A 23,215-nucleotide genomic window follows, 5' to 3' on the forward strand; every position below is an offset into this window, starting at 1 on the left:
ATCTATTGAGGTGATTTTTATTCAAGGGTGAATAAAACAAAATTTATGCTATTCAAATCTATTTGAGCATAAATACATGTATACATATATGAAACTAAAAAACAATCAATCGCTTCAAATTGAGCTTTATAATGAAACCCATATATAAAAAGTGAATCTCTTGGGTAACTAATGACAAAGTTTAGCCAAAAATTAAATAGTAAAAAAACTTCCAATGAATAACAATATTTAGCTAAATTCACATTCAACAGTTCATAAAATACAATTCCGAAAATATAACTTCTGTTCGTGTACCAAAAAGCCTTCACTCATGGGAGTATTCTGGTTGCAAGTCAAACCATGAGCTGTAGGACTTATCTATCTCCAATTTGCACAAATCTATCACCACCTGCAACCGACAGTGTTCCATTCATATCAAAACTTGGGAAATTAGATTTCGGACTTACCTGACCCAGTATGTTGGAGCTTGAGTAAAACATGGCTTTTTGGGTGCATACGGTTATTTCCAACTTTTTATTCAGGAGTTCGTTCTGTGAAATCAAATATTCGAAGCTCTCCTCGAACACTGGATTACAGTTGTCTTTTATAGTCTGTAAAATGATGAAAATTAAAAGAGGTTTTGGTGGTTTTATCACTTGCATGTTATTCTTGTACTGTGTTAGACACTTTACTCCTCCTAGACTAGACAGGCGGGACAATTTTCATGAAATTTTTTGGTTGGATTAGGGTGAGACCCCGGATTGTTAAGATTCAAAATTGAGCCCGGTAGTGGCAGTTGAGTTATACAACTTTTAAAACGGTGGAGACGATTTCAAGAAAATCTCGAATGGTTGGGACGAATTTGGTGAAATTTTGTATATACGGGTCATTTCTCATATTGTACAACTCGAAATTTTCCAGAAAAATATTCACGAGAATTATTGAAAGTCTTACAGCCGTTTTCCTTTTGCTCTCTTTAGATCTTCCCGGGAGTAGATATAGTTTGACATACGGATCTGGGATGTTAGAGGGGTCCCTCTGCGGTATATGCCTAAAAAAAAACAATAGTGGCAACCTTATTGTTCCTTTTACTGTTAGTTTCACTTACGCAATTTTGTGCACAATTACAACTAATTTCTGTCTTTGGGTGCTGTACTGGAGAGTTAACTGCAAACGACCCAGTCCTGCATCCCCAGATGATCTAAAAAAAAATACCAACGTGATAAATCTGAATTATGTCGCTCTGACCGAAAACCGGAGATTTTTTAATATACTCACGATGTTTGGCTGGGGTTACGATGGATAATTCTGTCGCAAGATGTGTCGTTTATCGGCACTGAGGATTCAAGATGTACCGAGGAATCGTCAATTCTATCTTCCTGCCAACTTTCGATACTGGACTGCTTGGGTAATGTTCTAGTTGGACTTCGTTCTGGAGATCTGGACGCACCTGAAGAATTAGACGCTGAAATTGTGCTCAAATCATTTTGTCAATTTCAGACCAATTTTTGGACTCCTTGGATTTTATCCTATACTCACTTTGAGCTAGCAGAGGCGATTTTTCATCCACTATAACTACCGGTTCATTGTTCTGCTCCGCCAGTGATTCGTGGGTCAATCCACTGAGTTTCAAAATCTTGAAGAAAACTGATTTCAGGATAGGGATTCTCATACAAAATATATACTTCATTCAATTTTATTTTAGCAGTCGGTTGGCCATGGAAATTTGACACATTTCACTCTGTATAGTACGAAAATGTGGGGTTATGAAGCTTGTCAAAACATTTATGGGTTATAAATCAACGCTATGTTGCCCGTTCTACGTAAAAGTTTCTGTTATTACGTATTTTATCACAATGTCGAATCTCTTCAGAAAATATGTGACGAACATAATTGAAGTTTATACAAAATGTTTGAAGGCATATCAAATCCAGTTATTTGCATGGCAAATACAAGAGATCAGTATAATATCATAATATGCTAGCTTGAGGAGAGTTAATGTTCGATATCTTCTTTGGCTTACATCATTTGTAGATTTCAAAAATATTAACCCGAAGATGAAATGCATATATGATGCAGTGGTTGGGAATGGGTATCTCCCGAAGGAATTAACAGATAATTACAAGAATGTTAAATTCTTCAACAAAAATCATCTTGCAACAATATAAGTAAAAGGAATTGAAGGAAGTTTCAAGTTAAGATGAATTTCACCTTTGAACAAAAATTTCACATGAATAAACAAGTAACATGGTAACTTGCGCGTATTTGTGGCTATTCATCTCAATACATTGATGTAATAATAATAATTAAGTATTTACTAGTACCTTAAGACATTTACATAGTATAGGACAAGTCAAATGAAAAATAGAAAAATCCATTTTAGGGAACTTATTCTCCGATGACATTTATCGAAAATCCTGTAGTAAACTTTTCGCATTAATTCACTCAAACATAAAATTCTCAAATGCCACCACTTTTTTGGGTCGCCCAATAGAAGGAAATTCTTTGTCATCCTCTTCATTAACAATCTTTCTGATTATGGAAATATTCAGCTGAAATATAAGTCGTTTAGATTCAGATAAAACATTATATAAATTCTCTTACATTGAATATGTTCCCTACAGCCTGACGTATTGTGGATTTCAGAATATCAGGGTATAACTATTTGAATGAGCGGACCTGAATTCTAAATAGCATTTCCTGAAACCCTGTCTCTTTTTTCAATCACTTACGACATTTTCGAATTTTCGTAATAAAAATTGATATTAGTTGTGGCAACGGCGTTATGACATTAACGACATTTCATGAGTGCCAACCTTACTCCGTTCTAGTTACAAAAACTTGAGAAAATTATTTCATGGCCAACCGACTGCTAAAATAAATTTGAATGAAGTATACACATAATGTAGATTACATAATGTTTTTACTCAACTCTCAGTTGCAGGAAAGTTATATAAAATTTAATGCTCCATTAAAATTTTAAACCTCCATTATTCCCTTCAAAAATGACAAAACTTTAAACAAAGCAGTTTTAATGGGGCATTAAATCTTAATGGCAACTAGGCAAACGTTCTTTTCAGGATATTTCTGAAGAGAAATCTCAAGTTTTCAGAGAAGATTCTTCGATCTGCTACTGTTTCTTTTGTTGCAAGGTGTAGAAACAGCTTTCTGTGTTCAAGAGGGTTGTGGGCGCTGTGCTATAGAATCATACTACGAAAGCATAAAAAAAAAGACAGAAAGGCAACGAAATACCTTAAGGCTCAACGACCATATAATTCTGCTATCTGTCCCAGACTTCTGCAACCTAAAAGGCTCCTTATTCACTGCCATGCTGTCCTTATTGAGCAAATTCTTGATGCTATACTCCAGACTACCGATGTCGTGACCCGTCTTCTTATCCACTATCCTCAGATGTAGGATGTCGTTGTTCGGATTCTGCACTCGAAAAACGAAACCTTCCTCCCACACCGGTTCGGGATTTCTCATTATGATTTGAGTCTGTTTGGTGGAATTTCCAAGTCTCAAGACCGCATACGGATCGGGCTGACTAGATTGGCGGGCAAGCTGAGCAAAAATACATTATCCAGTGTATAGAACGACTAAGAAAAATCAACACTTACTGGTAAATTTCTCGCAGAATCCACAAAGACGCACAATAGAGCTGTGCTCACTTTCTCAGTGCCTAACAATTGGGCTTCTATCAGGGCCTAAAGCAAAAATAAATTTTTTATCGATTCTACTTATACAACCCAGCTGCGTCAGTAAAGCTTATACCAGAGGTGTCCCAACCTCTTTCTATATCGTTCAATTATCCCCTTCAAGTTTCAACTGATTGTATGTTGAGACACCCTGAATTTGGTCGTAAGTACGCTTCAATAATGCAGCTAAGACTGAGTGAAATCGACTTACAGCCTTCAAATCGTTCACATTGTTGCTCAAACTCAACCATGTGAATCTCAAATGAACCATTCCATGTTTGGCATTCTCCAAAGTGAGCCACTATAAAAATCAAATTGGAATTTATAAATAACAGGCGTTGGAGGTGTGTACTTTACCATATCCGCTTGTTCTTGCTTTACAATGTTTGAAATATCCACCGTGGCCCTAATGGAATATTCAGTTAGATCAGATGAATCTTATTAACTGGTGTTTTTCGAAGTAATGTATTTATTTTCAAGAAAAACATAAATTAAGTCGCGCAGTTTGTCGAATAATCCACGAAATTGAAACCAAAATAGTTAATAACTGAATAATTGAAGAAAAAAGTGGGGCTTAAGGTGGTTGTTACTCACCTACCAAGATTCTCATCATCTAGGGCGTCGTCCAAGTCCCACAAATGGATGAATAACTGCTGTCCGTAAACTTCAGTTATAACAAACTGCAAAAGACGGGATTTGTTGAAGTTTTACGCTAAATTTGCTTGCCAAGCATATAAAAATATCGGATCAAGTAGGCAGAGGTAAATCAAAAGTTTTCTCAAATGACTTATCCACCACAACATAACGCTTTATTCTAAAAAAACATGGGCAGCAATTGCTCTGCCTTTTTGAAATTTTGATCAACTCACCTCGCACCAGTAATCCCACTTAGGATCCAAAGAATTCTTCACCACCCCCGTTTTGTATTCTTGAGCCCCAACAGTTATAACTGCATATGGGTCAGATTTTCCACCTCCAAGCACTCCAAGATCCTTCTTCATCAAATGTTTAGCTTCCACTACGTGAACTCTCAAAACTCCCTTAGAACAGCAAAATTAAATCATCAACGATCGCATTGGAAAGTGAAGATTGAAAAAATTTGCGAAAATATTCACATACCTCAGGCTCTGGAGCCTTCACATCAATGGTTTCCACTTCTTCGCTCAATTTCATCGAATATTTATTGGGTAAAACCAACATCGAGGCGATAATTTCTGTTATTACTTTCCTAAACAAATCCCTGAAAAAGTACAACAATATACCACCTATAGACCCAAACAAGGGTACCATACGGGAAGTATTTCAGCTGGGGTACCCTCATAAGTGGATCATCTGAAGTATTCTGGGAAATTTTGATAGGGGTGTTTGTGATTCACGATTGAAAAATTGATGATTTTTGCGTTGAAAGTTTCGATTTTATATAGGAACAGAATAATTACCCTAGGCCAGGCATATCAAGTAGATCAGCTACTCCCACCAAATTGAAGTCGATCTCTGGATTATTCAGGAAGAAAACTTGAACCCCTCCCACCAAAGGAATCGAAGAAATTAAAGGTTTCATCACAACACGCATCATTCCTTTCAACTGAAAGTATCGAATAAGATTTTATGCTTAATGTGTTCTATGAATTCATACCTGAAGATCTTTTATGCCGCCTTTGATGCCTGCTACGTAAAATGTTATATCACAGTCACCGGCGTAGCTAAAAAAGTGATTATTTCTGGGAAAAATTCGTAACACTTAACCATTTACTCACAATACGTCCAAATCCATTATGATCTCATTTCTATCTGTGTTTTTGTCATAAACTTTTACGCCGCCGATCCTTACAGGCTGAAATAAACGAAGTTATCGTTGAAAAAAATCGAGGAAAGCTCTGAAGTGAAGTCCGGAGCTCTTGCACGCTTGTTCAAATTCATAATCATCATCCAAGTCCGTAAAACATTTTTTTTTATTTTCTTGTGAAAACTTCGCACAAGTATTCGTAACCGGTTCCGCTGCATGGTTCCTATATGAACAAGCGCGCAAAAATAATCAATTGTGCTACTCCTACTCACAATACTACCCAAAATGATTCTTTCAAATTTGAATCCCTTCATTTTATAAGCCTCCAAACTTTCCTGAATTATTGGCTGTATAGTATCTCGAATAAGTTCTCTCGTATAATTGTTAACGTTAGGCCAAACTTGCTGAATGATCTGAAGAAGAAGCAAAGTTAGGATTGAATTAGTTTATTCGAGATCGGCATCACCAAAGAGTAACTAAGTTGTTACTGTTTGGCCTTACATTACCCTGTTCAGCCATTCCACCCTTTCTACGTCTGGAAAGAAAACCTGGAAACAGGAAAACGAATCATTCGATTCGACTCATCATGCATAATTGAGAAGGTATAATAATAGGTATATATAGTGAATTAAATTCATCAATGAACAAATTTGTATTGTATTCTATCAATGAGAGTGAGAATGCAATTAAAATGAATAGAAATTATACTTGAAAAATAATTATATCCAGCGATTCGTTTATTATTTTTATGGCAATTTAATTTTCGATTCAAACATGAATTCAATTTCAACAACATCCTCATTTCCGAGTTGCATCATGATAGCGCTATCACCATACAACCTCAAAAATGATAAACGAAACAGAAGAGATATATCTCTTCTCTCTTCTGTTCTTCAATATTTCAATTCGCAATATTTAAAAACGGAATTAACTCACCCACGCTGGTAGCTCGTCTAATCGAGCTAAAACAACGTCCCTTTCATTCGATAACGCTGCAGTTTTCGCTATATTCCTTTTGGTATCTGCAGCTTCTTTCCATTGTTCACGCATTATCAAGAATATTATTGGTGCGACGAACCAGCCAACGGACCAGTTCATATATCCGAAGAAATAAATACATCCTACTGTAGCTATCTGTGAAAATGAAAACCTCATTGGGTGTTTGCATCTATAACAAAACGCCAAATTTTTTTATTGCATGCCCCAGAATGGTTCAACAATTTTGAGGTGCGCCCCGTATATTATGGAATGTTCATATCGACCTGGCTCTGTACCATAGCTGGGGTTGTACCCGTTCATATTTTCAATTCATGTCGAGAAAACAAAAATGTCATAGCAAGTACAGATAAATCCATTTAGAAAGGCAATGGCTTACCTTTTTGAAGGCACTGTAAGCAAAACTTGCTATATTAAATTCGTTTGAAGTTTTCTTTGCCACAGCAGCTGCTGCTTCTTTGCTAACACTCATTTTCTTTCACTTGTACCTATTCCAGATTTAAGTGATAATAAACAAAACATTCATTCGAACGATAAAATATATTAGTTAAATCAGCATTAACACAACATCGTCTCGTCTTGCGATGCCCCACTTAAGCAATTTCCATTCCCATCGGATTGTTTTTGTCCGTGAAGGCTGAAAGATGATCTCATTCGTCGCTAAACAACTTTGCGCGGAATCGATATTTTTAGAGCAATATCAGTGGATCCAAACCATCTTATCATGCATTGTAAAACATCAGTATTTGTTCAGAAAGATAATTTCCAACCAACATTACTTTCTCAAAAAAAAATCATCCCATGAGCCATTCCTAATCCTCTAAAAGATGATACGATAATTAGACAGAAGGTGGCTCTGCCGTTCATCTAAAAAGTATATCTTTATTCTTTCATTACTAGGCAACACAATATACACAATCACAATAATCTGGGTGACCTAAGCATCAAATGATTTCAAGGAAAGATAAAATTTTAAATAAACCATACGAAGACAGAAAGTTTGAAAACCATCGTAGAAAAGTGAGTGGGTAGAATTCATCTTGAAAATCTATCCAGCTTGGAAACGTTCTACCGATTATTTTTATCACCTCTACTTCATTTCACTATCATTCACATTTCCATGAACGACATTTTGCTTGTAGAAATCGATACGAAGAGAAGACTCTTCTTTTAAACTTATAACTTTCATGTAACAGAAAAATGTAATTTAATAGGTAAGATCTGCTCTACCTGCCATTGACAACCGACCCCCAAATTCAGGACAGCATGTGCGCTTCAAATCTAAAAAATATCTGATGGAAAAAGACCAGAAGGAGAGAATTCAAAAGCACAACTTCTTATTACTCCATAAACTCAACGAAATCAGGAAAAAATGCAGAGTCGATCATTACTGGAGCAGCCCTTTGCCGCAGTCAGTATCGAGCAAACAAATAGAGAAATTCCTAATACTCCGTCATTTTCAGAATGGTTAAGAACAAAGTAGCTTTGTACGATATCTGTCCACCAGATATAATAGACTATGATGTAAATGACGAAAACGATGAGGAAATGGAAGAAATTGAGAGGAGATTGAAAGAACTGGGCATAAGGAAAGCAAACTGCAACGCTTGCAGTCCCCAAACTATCAAAGAACGGAAGGTGGGTAATTTTTCTAATGTTTCATCTAGTGGGAATACTCAAAAATATTTGAATCTCCAATCTTTATATGATGGAGTTCAATTTTGACCCACAATACTTTTATCGTTCAAGGTTACAGAGGAACGCGTCCCTTGGGATGAGGAAAACGAAATAATGTTGAAGAGGGAAAGAAGTAAATCATTACCAACCCAAAAAATCAATCTATCCAACGTTAGGAGACCACGAGACAAGAATACAAGCAAATCATCTCCTAGGAGGGTTAAATCTTGCGTTTCAAAAAGTTTCGATGAGAAAAGAGAAGGGAAAGTTCAACTGAGAGAAAAAAGTTCTATACCTTCAACTCCACAAAAACTCGTGTTAACTAGAGGCTCCTTGAAACTTTTCGTTAATTTTCCGGTGGATACGCTTGTAACTTTTCAGGATGGTAATCACAATAAACTGATAAGTGGAGGATATTGTCAGTGTAGAAAAACGGAACGTACTGAACTTGAGAATATTTGAAAGAATATCCCAAAATATCGAACAGGAAGAAATGCAAATTACCATCCATATTCGATGAAAGATCAACTCTAATCTTCATTCCGTTCAGTATATTTACATTCCGCTCAGTATATTCATTTTCAGCTCCGAATCCGTCGATATGCGAGAGCAGGAATGTCATGATAATATGTAATTGTATCCATTTCAATGATTTTTTAAAATTAATAGTAGATAATTAATACAAATCAAAAATTGTTATAAAACCTCGAAAACAATATTTGTTAAAAAAACTCACAAAAAATTTAATGTTCTTCTGTGATTCTCGCTAGATTTCTGTGAACCAAGGAGCGTGCCACAGATTTCCTATCTCTATGACGAGACCATAAAGTAATAACCAGAGACTCTATAGTAATAACCGTATATGTGTTCTGTGGACGAAACTGACGTCCAAACGCGGGCCATTTTGAACGAATTTGAACTTTGATATTAAAAAAACCGTTCACAAAAGTCTGCGATCTTGTCTTTCAGGTTCAGATTGGCGGAATTTCAAGTATAAAAAACACTATTCCCTATGGTCTTAAAAAAATTTCAATGCACTTGGAAAGGTAGGACAATTTACGCTCTTGGAATGTGTGAATATTCTCAATGCATTACAGGCAAGAATAAATTTGAATCATCAATAATAGTCTGATTTCCAATTCCCATCTTCATTTTTCAACAAAGCTTAATAATATGACAATCTTAAATACTCCACGAGAGATCTGAATGTCGATATTCATTTTACCCATTTCTTCAGTTGGATACACTGGATCTAAGAAAAAAAATTTTCATTGCAAATTTCAATTTATTTATTTGTTTCAGATCTGGGTTCTCAAACATTATTAGCACAACTTATTTCCATAAAATACTGCTATAAAAATAAGAGAGCATTCAAAATTATATATTAAATATGTACATCTTGAAATCAGGTGAAAATTAGTAGAATGCCAATAGTTACTAATTTTCACCCAACACAACATCATATCGTTTTTTCCTTCTTCTTGGGGGGTTTCAATAAATTATCAATACTGCCATAATTACTCAAATCTGAATTTTGGTAGGAGCAAGAATGAACAATGGAATGATTGGGAATGTTATCCTTGGCATCTATTTCTCTTCCCTCTTTACTATCTATATTAAAAAATTCCAAATTTTCCTTTCTGCAAACCTTGGGATAACAACTTTCCAAACCTTCTTCCGATGGTCATATGACAGAATAATAGTCATTAAAACTGAGCCTAACGCTTAAAAGTTGCAAATTCATGTTAGGACTGGAAGATAGAGATTTTAAATAATTTTTAACGAAGCTCTTATAAGTTTGGGCCAGACATTTCACCGTTGCTTTCATTGAATTCAAGAAATGTCTAAAACTGGCAATTCTTTCTTTGGCCTTCAATTCATCGTCCAGGGTCAAACCGAATTGATCGCTACGTTCCTGTTTCTTGTTATAATCCATTAGTGCCTCATGCTCTTTACTGGCTGCCAAGTACAAGGTTTCCTGATGCGTTTCCAAGTTTAGAACAAAGTTGTAAATTGAGCGCAACTGGGAGAAGAGGTGCTGAAAGATAGAGAATATTTTAAATAAATTGTGATTCAAAAAAACTGGATCAATGTATTCTATTGTTACTTACTTTAGATTCTTCATCAAGTAAAACACCAGTTTGTACGGAGCTCAAAAATTGGGTATGTGCTTGAATTATGTCGTCTAAGCACTCAGCCTGATTGACATTGCAAAGCATCTCTGCCCAAGAGCACTCTAAAACCTCGAAGAGAAAATAGTACTGAGTTTGATGCAAAAAATGTATCATCTCACTGGTTAGAACATGAAACGTATGCATCACTGGAAGTAACTCTGAAATATTAGAAATAGAATTATATGAGCTATTTTCGGCCTCATGGAATTGAAAAATAGCAAATATTTTTTATATGTTTCGAAAAACGTAAGAAATCCCCTGTCAAATTTGTCGCTCTTTAATTTCCTTCCCATGAGTAAAAAAATTCGATAAAAATCGAGAAAATCTCAGAAGATGCGAAAACAGCACATCAGTGGTCACTTTATTTTTCTTCATTGCCCACTCGAATGTTACGCTCATGTTCAACTCCCGAGGTGATGTCGAATGTGAATTCTGTGGTCAGGACATAGACTTAATTAAGTCTATGGTTCAGAGGAGTTGTCAAATTCCAGTTTAGCTGAGCACATAGTAAAAGATAGAAGAAGAAATCGCAGTTTCTATGAGAACGCCAAAAGATCGTGCATTTCCGTAAGAACCGAACGGGAGACGTCAAATTCAAATTTATCGAAATTTAATCGATTTTGAAATAGTTGCGATCAATCTCGATCATCTCCACCAAAATATGCCTTGTTATACTATTATCGCCTAATATATCAATGTTTTCAATTCAATCACCTAAGTTATATTTGAACATCTTCGATATGGTTATTTGTTGTTTTTTCATGTTTGCCAATACGAACTCCATCCTCTTAGCTTTCCATAAAGCCCCAAAAAGACATTGATATGTTGACATGGTAGGTTGGAATATTGTGCTGACAGGCCCATCAACTCTGTAAACAAGGCTGAAAACGTCCCAACCTGTATCTCCCTGAGAGTGACCCATAAAGCTGACGTTTAACCTCTGCAAGGTGTCCTCATCCTCGAACTGAGCGTTTGTTACTCTGATAGCAGATTCTAAAATGGTTGTGAGGGTGTGTCCATATATTTCTTGAGCAGGTTTGTTGAGTTCTGGGCTGAAAGAATTTGAAACATCATGGATGAAAGAAAGTGATTATATTGAAACTTACGCCAGTAACTCTAATAGATGTCTGATGAAATCTCCTTGGCCCAAGAGCAAGTACCTTCTCAGAGAATGAAGGTGCTCCATAAGTCTGAATTTATTCTTGAGTAAATCTAAGACCCTCAAAGATGTCTCCCTATATACATTTTCTAATGTTGTGTGGAATTCTAAGCTCTGCTCTGGAGCAAACAGTGCATCCGCTGAAAGAAAGTATCATAATCTGCACATTTCGTTAATATTGGATGCCATAAGGTAGAAATTTATACTTTGTAGCAATGAAACTTTTTCTGACTTTCAGTTACTTCTCGTATACATTGCAAATATAATTCCTCTACCCATAGAAAGCTCAATGAAACATAAACATAGAAATAAAATTTTCGAACCTGTGGTACTTTTGAAGAATTTTTGTAGACTCTCCCTACCAGAAAGCTGCCCATTGTCTTTGCATATCTGGCGTAGAAAATTAATACTTTTACCGGTGGCCAAAATTTTTTTCGCCTGGTCCATGGAGATGAATGAGGGGATCATCGACTTTTTGACGTGATATTTGTCGTGCCACAAACGTTCCGACGCATTTATACTTCTAGCCTCAATGAAAAATTCATTGCAAGGATCATTGATCTCACCGTCCAACAGCCATCTGGATAACATTATGTACAAAGGTTTGCAAACTGATGTTAGAACTTTTTCTGAAACCTAAATTCTCTTATAAATTGTTAATAAGACATGCCCAAATATGAAGAAAAAAAAACTGAAATACAAACCCAGAAAAAAAATGATTATTGTACCCACCTCTTGTACACAGATTGAACCATGTTGAAGATATCCGTGAATTGATGTAACGAGGGCTCCACCTTTCTTATCACTGCATTCTTCAGTTATATATGCAAGCCACTCAAATTTGCTAATGTGTTCTTGAACAATATAGAGTGCCCTTCTGAGAGACAATTCCGCGTGTTTTTCACAACCTTGTTTCTTCATCTAGAAAAATTCTAGAATACTTATTCAATGTCCCTCATTTTATTGAAATACAATACATTCAAAATAAAAAATCTATGCTCTAAATGAATTTTCAATGCATTTTTTATAGATTCAATGCAAATTTTACTCACATTTGCTTGTAAAAGAGCTATAGTCTTATAATAACTTGATATTTCATCTCGCAAAATCGAAATGAGAGCTTGACTCATGGCACCTTTTTGTTTATCATTCTCCTCGCAATATTGTTTCAACTTATTATGCAAAAAACTAAGCCCTAATAATCTTGATGCAATACTCTTCTGTATTGGGCTGAAATTTCTACCAATCTTCAGATCAATTAAAAAACCAACACCACCTGGTTCCCTTTTGATAAATCGTCCCTCAATACCTTGCAGAGAATATATGATATCTTGGAGTAAATCTGTCTCACTTGCCAGCGTTAAATCTATAAAGCAAATAAGAATAAGGATTCTCATTCTTCAACAAATTATATATTTTCAAATTCAAAATAATCAACAATACTGAATATAAGAAGAAATAAAAATTATGTTAATTTACTAATGGAAATTTTAGTAAAGAACGGTTGCAAATTTTCACTCACTAGTTGTCTTTGATAGAGCTGATCCAAATTCTTGTCTAGACCAAATTGAACTCAATATATTTGAATTGGAAGTGCTCTAAAAAAAAGATTTTAAACAAATTTATAACCAATATATATTTAATTCACCTCATTCCTAGAAGAACGACTGAAAGGTCTATCTATCAAGTTGCCTTGATATATATTTCTTATACTTTCTAGTGATGGTGCACTAGTAACTGAAGTTTGGGACTTGGAGTTTGGTAACGATTGTGAACCAGCTATTTTTTCAACATTTTGAACAAGTTTCAATTTGAAACTATCTTTCTGTATGTCCATCTTAGCAACGTTCAGTAAGAAACTCATTATTGCATTCTTATTATGAAGTATAGACTGAAATTAAGATTATAATAATGTTAATAAGAGATATCATATTTTTAAGAACAAAAACTATTATAATTTACCGAATTATTTATTTCTGAGTAAAGTATCTCAAACTGTTCTAAAGCAGCTTCCGGATCTTTATGACTAGACAAGTGCATTTTAATTTCAGACAGATCGAATTCAGCATCATTCGTGTATCCTTGATATTGTAAAAAATTGACAGCAAGTTGATACAGCCTCGAACTGAGAGCTACAATAAGAAAATTAGTCAAATTAAGTTTGAGAAAAGGTTTATACGAATGTAGTACTTTGATCATTTTTAGAAAGATGAGTGCATAATCTCAAAACCAATTCTGGTACTGATACGCTACTATTTCCTAATCCAGACGTATTCATTTTGATCGTTTTCAAATATGTACAACATCAGAGACTTTGTATAACATTAATTAAAGTATTTTCCTGGTTAATGATAATGTTTATAAATCTGACAATTTCAGAAATTTGAACTGACGTTCCTTTCAAGCATAAAATTAATTGACCACAGAGTACATATTATTTTCATTTATGTTTGTGGACTTATTAATTTCCAAATTTGCAGCTGTGGAAAGAGGGAAATATCTATAAATACGCATCTTTGTATATAAGTCCAAATCTGGTAATAGTTTTCTTTTGGTTATTAACAAGTATGGAGGCTAACCTGCATAGTAACAAGTCATTTCTGAAAATGCCCTTTCAAAGGAAAAAAAGAACTACGATGTTCAATGAACTGTTCTGTGCTTCAGAGCATAGTTTGTTGTCACTGGTTTTGAGCGTAGATAGAGGTTTTGAGGTTATTTTGAGTTTTGTGGCTGCTGTAGCAAAATCAACAAGCAAGATACACCGAAAATTGTTATTGTGAAGTTATTCATTTGTTGATATAAGTGAGTGAAAAAGTGTTGGACTAAACTGTTTGAATTTGCTTTTAGGGAAGTTTCTCTTGAGTATAATTCCAATATGGTTACAATAAATTCCCCATCCATTGAGCTGAGTTCCTACAGAGATCAACATTTCAAAGTAAGACTCATTATTTCTTTCAAACATGGAATATAAATTTCATCTTGTAAAATAATTAGTGAATCTATTCTTCTACTCTTCAAGTCTGAACTATGTCTGTAACAACTTAATGGAGGAGATGAATAAACAATTAGGTTTTTGTTAACATAATTTTTGATTTGAAGGGTACCAGAGCTGAGCAGGATAAACTATTAAGGATTTCAACCACACTTTATGTTGGTAATTTGTCTTTCTATACCACAGAAGAACAAATCTATGAGTTATTTTCAAAATGTGGCGATATTAGGAGAGTGATAATGGGTCTGGATAAATATAAAAAAACACCTTGTGGATTTTGCTTTGTGGAATTTTACACAAGGGAAGACGCTGAAAGTGCATTGAGGTATTATTCAATCTTGTAGTATTTACATTGCATTTTTAATATACTTTATACTTTAAGGTATGTGAATGGAACTAGGCTAGATGACCGTATTGTAAGAACTGATTGGGATGCTGGTTTTGTTGAAGGAAGACAGTATGGTAGAGGAAAAACTGGAGGACAGGTATGTTACTATGAGCATAATATTTTCCAAAATTTTCTCTTGATTTCTTTCAATTCATCATGCTGCATATACAATATGGATGAAATGACATATTTCAAATATAAAAAAACAATATATAGAATAATACAAAATCAAATTAATGGAAGAAATAATTTGAATTTTTTTATTTATTCATACAGTAATATCTTTTCGGTTTTTTTAGGTCAGAGATGAATATAGGACAGACTACGACGCTGGAAGAAGTGGCTATGGAAAAATTATCCAACAAAAAATGGGCGTCCCAAAAATTTGAAGATTTCAATATTTTTATATTTTACTCACTCTAAAGGGAGTGATCATGTGAAAAACAAAAAAACAAGAACAGTATTGTGTAATACTGTTGAATATAGATTTGTAACATAAAAAGGTTAAAATAATTTTCATTTATTTTTTGAGTCTGGCAGCAAGAAAACTTGAAAATTTATTTCAAATGAATTCTAAGAAGCTGAAATCCTCCATAGAAGAAGTCTTGTATTTGTTTTTAGTTGTAAATACATTTTTATATGTCGAATTGTATTAAAGATAATAAATAATTATTCGAGTACTTATTTTTATCTATTACCCAATTCCTGTGAATTAATCATAATTCTATTACTCCGAGCTCTGAGATAACTGTTCATTTCCATACTGAATCCATGTAAATTATAAATATTCTCAGAAATTACCATATTAAGAAAAAATAATCTCAACATTTTTGTGGTGGAAATCCATAGATGTGCTTTGACATTCAAATGTCAATCTGAAGTGTTTGTCAATAACCACAACAATTTGTCCACCAAAAACCAAAACAATTTAAAAAAAGGTTTTTCCTTTGCTACGGCACAAAATGATTGTAGTACAGAATTTTTCAGCTGAAAGTTCCACTATCGAGATTCATTAACTGAAGACGTTAGACATGTATAGCTTTCATATAGAAATATTGCTGAAGAGCAATTACTGTTTCCTGACACTAAACTTAGATATTTTAAATGAATTGAATTGAAGCATACTAGTATTCAGTATGTTCAAGTATTCTCAGTATGGTGAGAAACGAGGAGAAGTGTGGCAATGGCCAACTCATATGCGCCTCTCTCGAATCGTCTTGATGGTATTAATTATTTTAATTCTAACCCCGTTATTTACACATTTTTATTTATCAAATATAGAAAGAAATATTGGTACAATCACACATAGTGCACATTCACATGTAGATTTACCAGATGAATTCATTGAAATGAACGATGCTGATTTAAAAGTCCATATAGAAGAATTATTGAGAATAAAGGGCTCAGTTCTGAGCGAATTGAGGGATATGGAATCAAAAAGGCAGAAATTGTTGGCAGAGATACAATCTTACATGAAATCTATTGAAGAATTAAAACAAGAATTGGTACACCAACAAACAAATCTTAATAAACTGAAAATTTCTGTGGAACAAGCACAAGTTGCGCAAAGAGAAGCTCTAGAACAAAACACCCCAGACTTAGCTTTACCTATTAGATTATTACCGGAAAATGTGATGGAAGAAAGATTGTTGCCATCTACAGCAGAATCAAAAAAATGTAGAATGTTCTCTTGTTTTGATCATTCTCGATGTTCTTTGACGTCAGGATTTCCAGTTTATCTATATGAACCTGATGAGTTCAGAATACTTCAGAAGGGTTGGGATGTGGATGGATTTTTAAAGACAACATTGAAACAAGCTCTAGGTTATAATCCTCATCTCACAAATGATCCAAAAGAGGCTTGTATTTATTTAGTGTTAATTGGTGAAGCTTTGAAAAATAGTGAAAGTGTTAGTTCAAATTCTACTGATCCTGTACCTTCAGTTGACTCGACAGCTTTGAGGAAATTGAAATATTGGGGAGGGGATGGAAGAAATCATGTTCTTTTAAATTTATCAAGAAGAGATTTGACTATTCATACTGGAAATATTTTTAAGTCTATAGACACAGGTGAGAATTAAAAAAAAATGTGAATTTCCTACCCTCTTATTCTCATAAGGCTTATTTGTATTAATAGTTATTCACAATCTGCACTGCTTTGTTTTAGGACGAGCTATCATAGTCCAATCAACCTTTACATATGACAGTTTTCGTCCTGGCTTTGACCTCATAGTCACACCTGTGTTAGGACCACCTGGTGGTGATGTATGGCAAGAATGCAGTGCTATGCTTCCAGCAAGAAGGAAATATTTATTGACCTTTCAAGGAGAAATGAAATCAGATTCACCAACAAGCGTTGAACGTTCAGAATTGGATACTTTTGTGATAGAACATTTGAAGAGATTGTTGAATACCGGTACCTCTGATAAATTCTTGTTTGAATTTGGATGTAGCCTAGCTAATGAGGATAATAGCAATGTTGGACCAGAAGACTGGGCGTTGTGTGGTACTGATGGATCTAGAAAGATGATACTGAAGGAATCCACCTTTGTGTTGATATTTGCCCCCGGTAGTGAACTAATTTCGACAAGTCTGCTGCAAGCAAGACTCTACGAGGCGTTAAGATCTGGCGCTATTCCTGTTATATTGGGCGGCGATCAGATCCGTCTCGCCTACGACGAAGTTCTGCATTGGCGCAGAGCTGTGATTTTCTTGCCTAAAGCAAGAATAACCGAACTTCATTTTTTGCTCAGGACTATACCTGATGAAGATATTTTACTGATGAGACGACAGAGCAGGTTGATTTGGGAAAAGTACTTGGCGTCTGTTCAGAGTACTGTGGATACAATTGTTGCTGTTTTGAGGGATAGATTGAATATTCCGCCTTTGCCTGTGGACACTGTGGCAGCTACATCTGTTTTCAATGAAACCTTTCAACCACTATTTGTTAGCACCCCTGGTAAGTCTGAATTGAATTTTCTTACAGAAATTTAGAGTCTTGAACTTTCATGCAGCCTTCCTTACTTCTAGTTGTTCCAGTTTCTAACCTAAATCTAAATTGTGTCAACATCTCTGTTGAACTTTTTGGACTATGATCGATTTTGTTCATAATTTTGCATAAGTACTAATCTCAACTCCGGCAAATTCGTAGTTAAGGACAGTTTTCGAAAATTCGTTATTTTGGGATTTTTCTAGGTTAAGTCAGCCAGAACCATAGAAAAAACGATAAATTTTGTGCTGTTTCTATGGTTTCAATCTAGAAGTGTCAAATATATTCAAAATTTGAATCTCGAATATAGCGAGAAAATTGAGTAATTTTAAGATGAAACTTCACTTCGGTGCGTTGATACAAATAAGTGTTATGATCTAACGAGAATTTCATCGAAATAAGTGGGATATAATATTCTTACGAAACATATTTTCACTGTTGCTTTTTGCTTGGTTGCGTTTGGCTTCATGGAAGACCAAAACATACATATGAGAGCTGGTCAGGGAAAATATTTAGTACCATTATTGGGTGTTTTCTAGTCGAAGGGGAACAAGAAGAAAGTTTAGGACCAATAGAGCCGCCTTTTGACAGTCCTTCATACAGACGAAATTATAGTTTAATCCTAACCCAAGGCCATGAGCTCTGGAACGATTGGGGTGATCCTTTTCGGCTCTATCCTGCCTTGCCAACAGATCCGTGGCTACCGTCAGACGCTAAATTCATGGGTTCTGGACGGGGCTTCAGGCCGATTGGTCAAGGTCAAGGAGGTGAGTGAAGAAAATCCTTTGGCACATCCATACGATGGTAGGAATCTTGGGCCTTAACACTTATCGCATCGGTTTTAGGGGCTGGAAAAGAATTCTCCGAAGCATTGGGCGGTAACCAACCCAGGGAACAATTCACAGTACTTCTTCTCACTTACGAACGTGAGCAAGTCCTTCTCGATTCGATAGCCAGACTTCGAGGCCTGCCCTATCTGCACTCTGTGGTAGTCGTGTGGAATTCTCCCAAACCCCCAAGCGCCGAGCTGAAATGGCCCGACATTGGTGCTCCACTCCACGTGGTCAACGCCGCTAGAAATTCCCTAAACAATAGGTTTCTACCTTTGGACAACCTGAAGACTGAAGCCGTTTTATCTGTAGATGACGATGCGCACCTGAGGCATGACGAGATACTTTTCGGATTCAGGGTTTGGCGGGAGCACAGACATAGGATTGTGGGATTTCCAGGAAGGTAAATAATGGTTTTAGTTCCCTCCGTCTGTGGACCTGAGGTGTTAATAAATTGATTAATCTCAGATACCATGCATGGGATATAAATACCCAGAACAGCTGGCTGTACAACTCGAACTATAGCTGCGAGCTCAGCATGGTCCTGACGGGCGCGGCCTTCTTACACAGACATTACCTGCATCTCTACTGGAAATGGCTGCCCCAAGCCATCAGGGATAAGGTCGACGAATACATGAATTGCGAAGACATAGCCATGAATTTCCTGGTCAGCCACATAACGAGACAGCCACCTGTGAAAGTCACATCGCGGTGGACGTTCAGATGTCCCGGATGTCCGCAGAGCCTATCCGAAGATGACACTCATTTTCAGGAGAGGCACAAGTGCATCAATTTCTTCTCCCAGGTAAGTGAAATTTGGTGTTAGCATGTTATTCGACCAGTTATATGGATACTTTTAATCTTGGTTCATTCATATTTGGTTTATTGTAACCCAGAGGTTATCTCTGTTTTAACCTTATTTTTTTGACAGCTGTCAAAACGGATATATGCCAAATTTTGGGTCAGCTGATTGGATTGTAAATTTTGAGATATTTCATCCAACTTATTCAGATTTTTATGTGTATCTGAGTATATGATGTGGATATCTTCCAGCTAGCAAATAAATAGAAAAAATTGGTCTCTTGACCTCCGATAATAAGAGAAGCTTGACAAAATTCGTAGATAAAAATGAAATTTGCTGTTTATTTTTGAAACGCCCAATATTTTCTTTCAGGTGTTTGGATACAATCCGTTACTCAACACGCAATACAGAGCAGATTCGATTCTCTTCAAAACTCGGATACCCCATGACAAACAGAAATGTTTTAAATTTATATGAAATTTGAAATTCCCTCAACAAGCAATTGATCTCTTAATGTAAAAATCAATGGTAGCTTTATTATTTCGTTCCTTGATGGATATACGGGAGTTGGTCGTGAAAATGTTTACGAATATACAGGGTGTTTCACAATAAATTGGACGAATTTCAGTCGGGTATAGATGAGATCAGGAAAACATGTTTTCCTCATCATATATACTCCGTTTCGGAAGCATTAGCTAGGTACGGGGTTTTGAGGTCATTTTTCAGCAATATTTTTGTGAATGTGTGCAAGTTCTGAAACAAAACGCCATTTTGAATTTATTTTTTCGGAATTCTGTACCATAATTCGTTTAAGCACTAAAAAATACCAACAAATCGGTATTTCCAAATTCACAATTCACCACATTCAATGAAATATTGCTGAAAAATGACAGGTTTCTTCGAAAGCAGGGTATATATCATAGGAGTTTATAATAACACCCTGCATATTTAGTTAATTTTATTTGTGTTCTGTAACAGAATTTATTTTATGAAGACGCTGCTTGGGTGGTGCAAAATTTCTGTTTTTCGAATGTTTTATACCCTTCCAGTGTTGCTGACTTAAGTCAGCTGGCACCGAAACAGAATGTATCTTTACATTCTGCTCCCCACTCTATAAGCAGTCTTTGGCATTTTAATTCGTTTAAATTTGACTTTTTTCAATAAACAATACTTGACCATGACAAGGGATGATTTGGAATGAGTCAGTTCGCCTGAATCATATTTCTACAATATGATTATATCATGATTATATTTTTCCCTCATTTTAATTTTTATATTGTCCAACTCCGTATGAACAAGAAGGGATACCATTACTATCAGCTCAATTTAGTATCATGTCCCCAACAAAGTTATATTTTTTTATTGTAAGTGCTAATTGGGTACGAAAATCCCTAATTGATAGGATATTTTTCGCGAATTATAGTCGAACGGGTCCGTGTTTTAATTATGTTTCTGTATATTTATGTATTTATAGTTTATACAATTGTACGAAGATTTATTGTGATCATTATTCGAATATTTGTTTACTGTGTGCCATTAACAAAGACTATTATTTTACTAAGGGTAATTTCACCAAATACAATTAAGACCACTGTCCATTTTTTAAATTTCAATCAGTGTATAACGATTGTGTGTGAAAATCTACAGGAGAACATTTGTAGTTCTTACAATTGAGAAATAAAAAAATTGGATTGTCCAGTTTCATTTAAGAGCCAAATGATCCGTTTCTTTTATCCATCACTTATTTTCTCTAAGAGCAATGAGTTTTATTCCACAATGAAATATCGCAAAGTTGGATGTTTCTTAAACACTTGTTTATGAAAACAAAGAAATTGTATTGATACATCCAGGTAAGTAATTAATGAAATAAGGTACGTATTTTTCATTACAATAAGTTAAAGCTTATCAAACCAAATCAATACAGCGTTACGCAGTTTTGCTGAATATAATCCGGATACAATTCTGCTATTGAACAATTATGACTTATAATTTTTTGTCTATATAAATCCGGTCTCGAGATCGGTGCTAACATAATTGGTTGCTACCGATGAAATGTTGAATATGAAACCATTGTCACTTTTTTGTGTTTTTTGCGTTTTCAAAATTTGCTATGCTGAGGATAAAAAGTGTAATCCAAGTGAGTTTGATTCACTTCAATAGATGATACTGCATCTGCTGACATGCGGAATCTTTCGATATATTTTTTAATCGTTTAACCGAAAAATTCGTTGAATTTGATCTTTTTTCTAGGATTTCATTATTTCCAACCATTTTATGGAAAGATCCCCCCAAAAGCTTTCAAAGCAGGCGTTGATAAGAACGGCGAAGACAAATATATCGCTCGCATAGTTTCTCTCGACGAACGTACTTGGGTGAGTGTAATCCTTCACAACAAACCATCAATTGATATAAATCAATGTATTTCGCAGTCAGCTCCAACTACTTTTTCCGCCTCAAGCATGTGGACCTTTTTTGGCTGGCAGGGAGAAACGGACAAAAAAGTCACCAAGTTTATTGAGGTGAGATCGAAGAAACCGATAGATATGAAAGGGTTTGCATGGTTTTTCCAAAGGATTCACTGTAACTCATGAATAGGTTCAAGGAAGATGCTAACAAACGCTCGACTGATGCATTTTTTCTGCAAACTCCTTCATAACTTTTTTTTCCAATTTGAATCCTTGATGGAAATCGTCAAGAAAGGTCCGCTTCTTAATGTATCAAAATTTCAGCTAATGATGGTAGAACCTGAACGTCCTGGTTTCGGTTGGTTTAACGTTAAGTCGAAAAGAATCCTGTACAACTTGTACGAGGACTGCTGCTTCGTGGAAGGAGGTTATGGCTTTAAGGATGGCAAAAAGTATACGGCATACGTAGCGAGGACAAACGACAAAGGTGTTTATCACGTTGGAGGTCTTTATATGCCCGACTGGACCAACAAAGAGTCCATGCATTATATGGATGGATGGGAATCCAAATATATCGAAACAGGTTACGATGTTCTCGCTTACGATTGTTGCCAGGAGGTGCTGTGTAACCCCCGTAATAAGAACCATCCTTCGAATTGTTGTACGAAATAATTTGCGATAGATTGTGAATTGCTATATTTATACGAAGTTGTTGGAAATTAAATAAAAAACTGTTTTTCTCATTACTGCTTTTTATTTTCAATCCCAAATTGTACAATGGGATCGAAAAGATAACGAAGATTTTAGAGAATTTCCCGTTGAATCATCATTTCTAGAATCTTATTAATAAGAACCCGAATTTTCTAAAATCCTAGATATTTGTTCGATATATGGAAGATAGGCTAGATTTCAGATTATTCGGTGGCTGGTTCGAGAAATCTCATTCATTTTCGGTTAAAAAGCTGCTAGAAAATTGTCATGTCCATAAGAAAACTACGTTTGGTGATTTACAAATTTATTCGATATACAATTTCTCAATCTCGACTACCAACATATATAATATATATTAAATATATTATATATTATATAATAAAATCTTTCCGAATACTGAACTCTCCAACGCATGTGGAAACCTAGATAATTAATCAATCATGCGCACACAATATATTACAAAAATAACAAAGGCCTATATTTTTTTGGGAAAGTCGAAAAAATATTGAATTTCCATGCCCATTAGATCATTATGTCCGAGATATTGCAAAAATTATTTTCTTAATCGTAAGCTAAGTATTCTAATCGATGAAATTCCAAGATTTGGTTCGAATCACATATTTTTTGTC

General features: G+C 35.2%; 6 protein-coding genes across 6 annotated transcripts; 4 read left to right on the forward strand and 2 right to left on the reverse strand.

Moving 5' to 3' along the window:
• Nucleotides 1-45: 45 nt before the first annotated feature.
• LOC123311084 (extended synaptotagmin-2) lies at nucleotides 46-7,086 on the reverse strand. The gene is made up of 20 exons (XM_044894860.1): nucleotides 6,839-7,086; nucleotides 6,400-6,597; nucleotides 5,970-6,011; nucleotides 5,736-5,876; nucleotides 5,435-5,511; nucleotides 5,314-5,380; nucleotides 5,117-5,262; nucleotides 4,797-4,917; nucleotides 4,547-4,717; nucleotides 4,272-4,357; nucleotides 4,035-4,083; nucleotides 3,889-3,978; nucleotides 3,600-3,686; nucleotides 3,232-3,543; nucleotides 1,519-1,615; nucleotides 1,258-1,444; nucleotides 1,088-1,180; nucleotides 934-1,030; nucleotides 447-590; nucleotides 46-388 (listed from the first exon to the last, which is right to left on the reverse strand). The coding sequence occupies exons 1-20, from the start codon at nucleotides 6,929-6,931 to the stop codon at nucleotides 305-307; spliced, it is 2,382 nt and encodes a 793-aa protein (XP_044750795.1). The 5' UTR covers nucleotides 6,932-7,086; the 3' UTR covers nucleotides 46-304.
• A 217-nt stretch (nucleotides 7,087-7,303) lies between these two features.
• LOC123311085 lies at nucleotides 7,304-8,972 on the forward strand. The gene is made up of 4 exons (XM_044894861.1): nucleotides 7,304-7,479; nucleotides 7,674-7,870; nucleotides 7,923-8,097; nucleotides 8,209-8,972. Exons 1-4 carry the CDS (start codon nucleotides 7,408-7,410, stop codon nucleotides 8,596-8,598), a joined length of 834 nt encoding a protein of 277 aa, XP_044750796.1. The 5' UTR covers nucleotides 7,304-7,407; the 3' UTR covers nucleotides 8,599-8,972.
• A 429-nt stretch (nucleotides 8,973-9,401) lies between these two features.
• On the reverse strand, nucleotides 9,402-13,840 carry LOC123311086 (gamma-tubulin complex component 3 homolog). The gene is made up of 11 exons (XM_044894862.1): nucleotides 13,660-13,840; nucleotides 13,432-13,601; nucleotides 13,118-13,360; nucleotides 12,992-13,067; nucleotides 12,522-12,835; nucleotides 12,202-12,390; nucleotides 11,793-12,105; nucleotides 11,417-11,609; nucleotides 11,025-11,362; nucleotides 10,248-10,468; nucleotides 9,402-10,174 (listed from the first exon to the last, which is right to left on the reverse strand). Exons 1-11 carry the CDS (start codon nucleotides 13,745-13,747, stop codon nucleotides 9,821-9,823), a joined length of 2,499 nt encoding a protein of 832 aa, XP_044750797.1. The 5' UTR covers nucleotides 13,748-13,840; the 3' UTR covers nucleotides 9,402-9,820.
• A 337-nt stretch (nucleotides 13,841-14,177) lies between these two features.
• LOC123311162 (nuclear cap-binding protein subunit 2) lies at nucleotides 14,178-15,529 on the forward strand. The gene is made up of 4 exons (XM_044894965.1): nucleotides 14,178-14,404; nucleotides 14,569-14,786; nucleotides 14,844-14,946; nucleotides 15,149-15,529. The coding sequence occupies exons 1-4, from the start codon at nucleotides 14,345-14,347 to the stop codon at nucleotides 15,236-15,238; spliced, it is 471 nt and encodes a 156-aa protein (XP_044750900.1). The 5' UTR covers nucleotides 14,178-14,344; the 3' UTR covers nucleotides 15,239-15,529.
• A 196-nt stretch (nucleotides 15,530-15,725) lies between these two features.
• Nucleotides 15,726-20,437, forward strand: LOC123311160 (exostosin-3). Its single transcript, XM_044894962.1, has 6 exons — nucleotides 15,726-16,919; nucleotides 17,017-17,808; nucleotides 18,378-18,605; nucleotides 18,684-19,071; nucleotides 19,137-19,473; nucleotides 19,843-20,437. The coding sequence occupies exons 1-6, from the start codon at nucleotides 15,986-15,988 to the stop codon at nucleotides 19,945-19,947; spliced, it is 2,784 nt and encodes a 927-aa protein (XP_044750897.1). The 5' UTR covers nucleotides 15,726-15,985; the 3' UTR covers nucleotides 19,948-20,437.
• Nucleotides 20,438-20,445: 8 nt separating this feature from the next.
• LOC123311161 lies at nucleotides 20,446-22,618 on the forward strand. The gene is made up of 4 exons (XM_044894964.1): nucleotides 20,446-21,607; nucleotides 21,721-21,842; nucleotides 21,900-21,989; nucleotides 22,200-22,618. The coding sequence occupies exons 1-4, from the start codon at nucleotides 21,523-21,525 to the stop codon at nucleotides 22,545-22,547; spliced, it is 645 nt and encodes a 214-aa protein (XP_044750899.1). The 5' UTR covers nucleotides 20,446-21,522; the 3' UTR covers nucleotides 22,548-22,618.
• The last annotated feature ends 597 nt before the right edge of the window (nucleotides 22,619-23,215 follow it).

The sequence above is a fragment of the Coccinella septempunctata genome, chromosome 4 (assembly GCF_907165205.1).
Source record: "Coccinella septempunctata chromosome 4, icCocSept1.1, whole genome shotgun sequence".
Classification (NCBI taxonomy): domain Eukaryota; kingdom Metazoa; phylum Arthropoda; class Insecta; order Coleoptera; family Coccinellidae; genus Coccinella; species Coccinella septempunctata.

What these genes read in the sequence shown, in the direction of transcription:
- LOC123311084 (XM_044894860.1), bottom strand. Translation starts at nt 6,931, where the DNA reads ATGAGTGTTAGCAAAGAAGCAGCAGCTGCTGTGGCAAAGAAAACTTCA. An exon ending in ATAATGGATTTGGACGTATT is followed by an intron (nt 5,381 to 5,434) that starts GTGAGTAAATGG and finishes TCACTTTTTTAG; the next exon opens with CTACGCCGGTGACTGTGATA. An exon ending in CTTGATATGCCTGGCCTAGG is followed by an intron (nt 4,918 to 5,116) that starts GTAATTATTCTG and finishes GTACTTTTTCAG; the next exon opens with GGATTTGTTTAGGAAAGTAA.
- LOC123311085 (XM_044894861.1), top strand. Translation starts at nt 7,408, where the DNA reads ATGATTTCAAGGAAAGATAAAATTTTAAATAAACCATACGAAGACAGA. An exon ending in TTGAAAACCATCGTAGAAAA is followed by an intron (nt 7,480 to 7,673) that starts GTGAGTGGGTAG and finishes GTAATTTAATAG; the next exon opens with GTAAGATCTGCTCTACCTGC. An exon ending in AAACTATCAAAGAACGGAAG is followed by an intron (nt 8,098 to 8,208) that starts GTGGGTAATTTT and finishes TTATCGTTCAAG; the next exon opens with GTTACAGAGGAACGCGTCCC.
- LOC123311086 (XM_044894862.1), bottom strand. Translation starts at nt 13,747, where the DNA reads ATGAATACGTCTGGATTAGGAAATAGTAGCGTATCAGTACCAGAATTG. An exon ending in TCTTTCTAAAAATGATCAAA is followed by an intron (nt 13,602 to 13,659) that starts GTACTACATTCG and finishes TTCTTATTGTAG; the next exon opens with CTCTCAGTTCGAGGCTGTAT. An exon ending in TAGCTCTTTTACAAGCAAAT is followed by an intron (nt 12,391 to 12,521) that starts GTGAGTAAAATT and finishes GAATTTTTCTAG; the next exon opens with ATGAAGAAACAAGGTTGTGA.
- LOC123311162 (XM_044894965.1), top strand. Translation starts at nt 14,345, where the DNA reads ATGGTTACAATAAATTCCCCATCCATTGAGCTGAGTTCCTACAGAGAT. An exon ending in ACAGAGATCAACATTTCAAA is followed by an intron (nt 14,405 to 14,568) that starts GTAAGACTCATT and finishes TTTGATTTGAAG; the next exon opens with GGTACCAGAGCTGAGCAGGA. An exon ending in GACGCTGAAAGTGCATTGAG is followed by an intron (nt 14,787 to 14,843) that starts GTATTATTCAAT and finishes TTATACTTTAAG; the next exon opens with GTATGTGAATGGAACTAGGC.
- LOC123311160 (XM_044894962.1), top strand. Translation starts at nt 15,986, where the DNA reads ATGTTCAAGTATTCTCAGTATGGTGAGAAACGAGGAGAAGTGTGGCAA. An exon ending in GATTGGTCAAGGTCAAGGAG is followed by an intron (nt 18,606 to 18,683) that starts GTGAGTGAAGAA and finishes CATCGGTTTTAG; the next exon opens with GGGCTGGAAAAGAATTCTCC. An exon ending in GCATCAATTTCTTCTCCCAG is followed by an intron (nt 19,474 to 19,842) that starts GTAAGTGAAATT and finishes ATTTTCTTTCAG; the next exon opens with GTGTTTGGATACAATCCGTT.
- LOC123311161 (XM_044894964.1), top strand. Translation starts at nt 21,523, where the DNA reads ATGTTGAATATGAAACCATTGTCACTTTTTTGTGTTTTTTGCGTTTTC. An exon ending in CTCTCGACGAACGTACTTGG is followed by an intron (nt 21,843 to 21,899) that starts GTGAGTGTAATC and finishes TGTATTTCGCAG; the next exon opens with TCAGCTCCAACTACTTTTTC. An exon ending in AAGTCACCAAGTTTATTGAG is followed by an intron (nt 21,990 to 22,199) that starts GTGAGATCGAAG and finishes TCAAAATTTCAG; the next exon opens with CTAATGATGGTAGAACCTGA.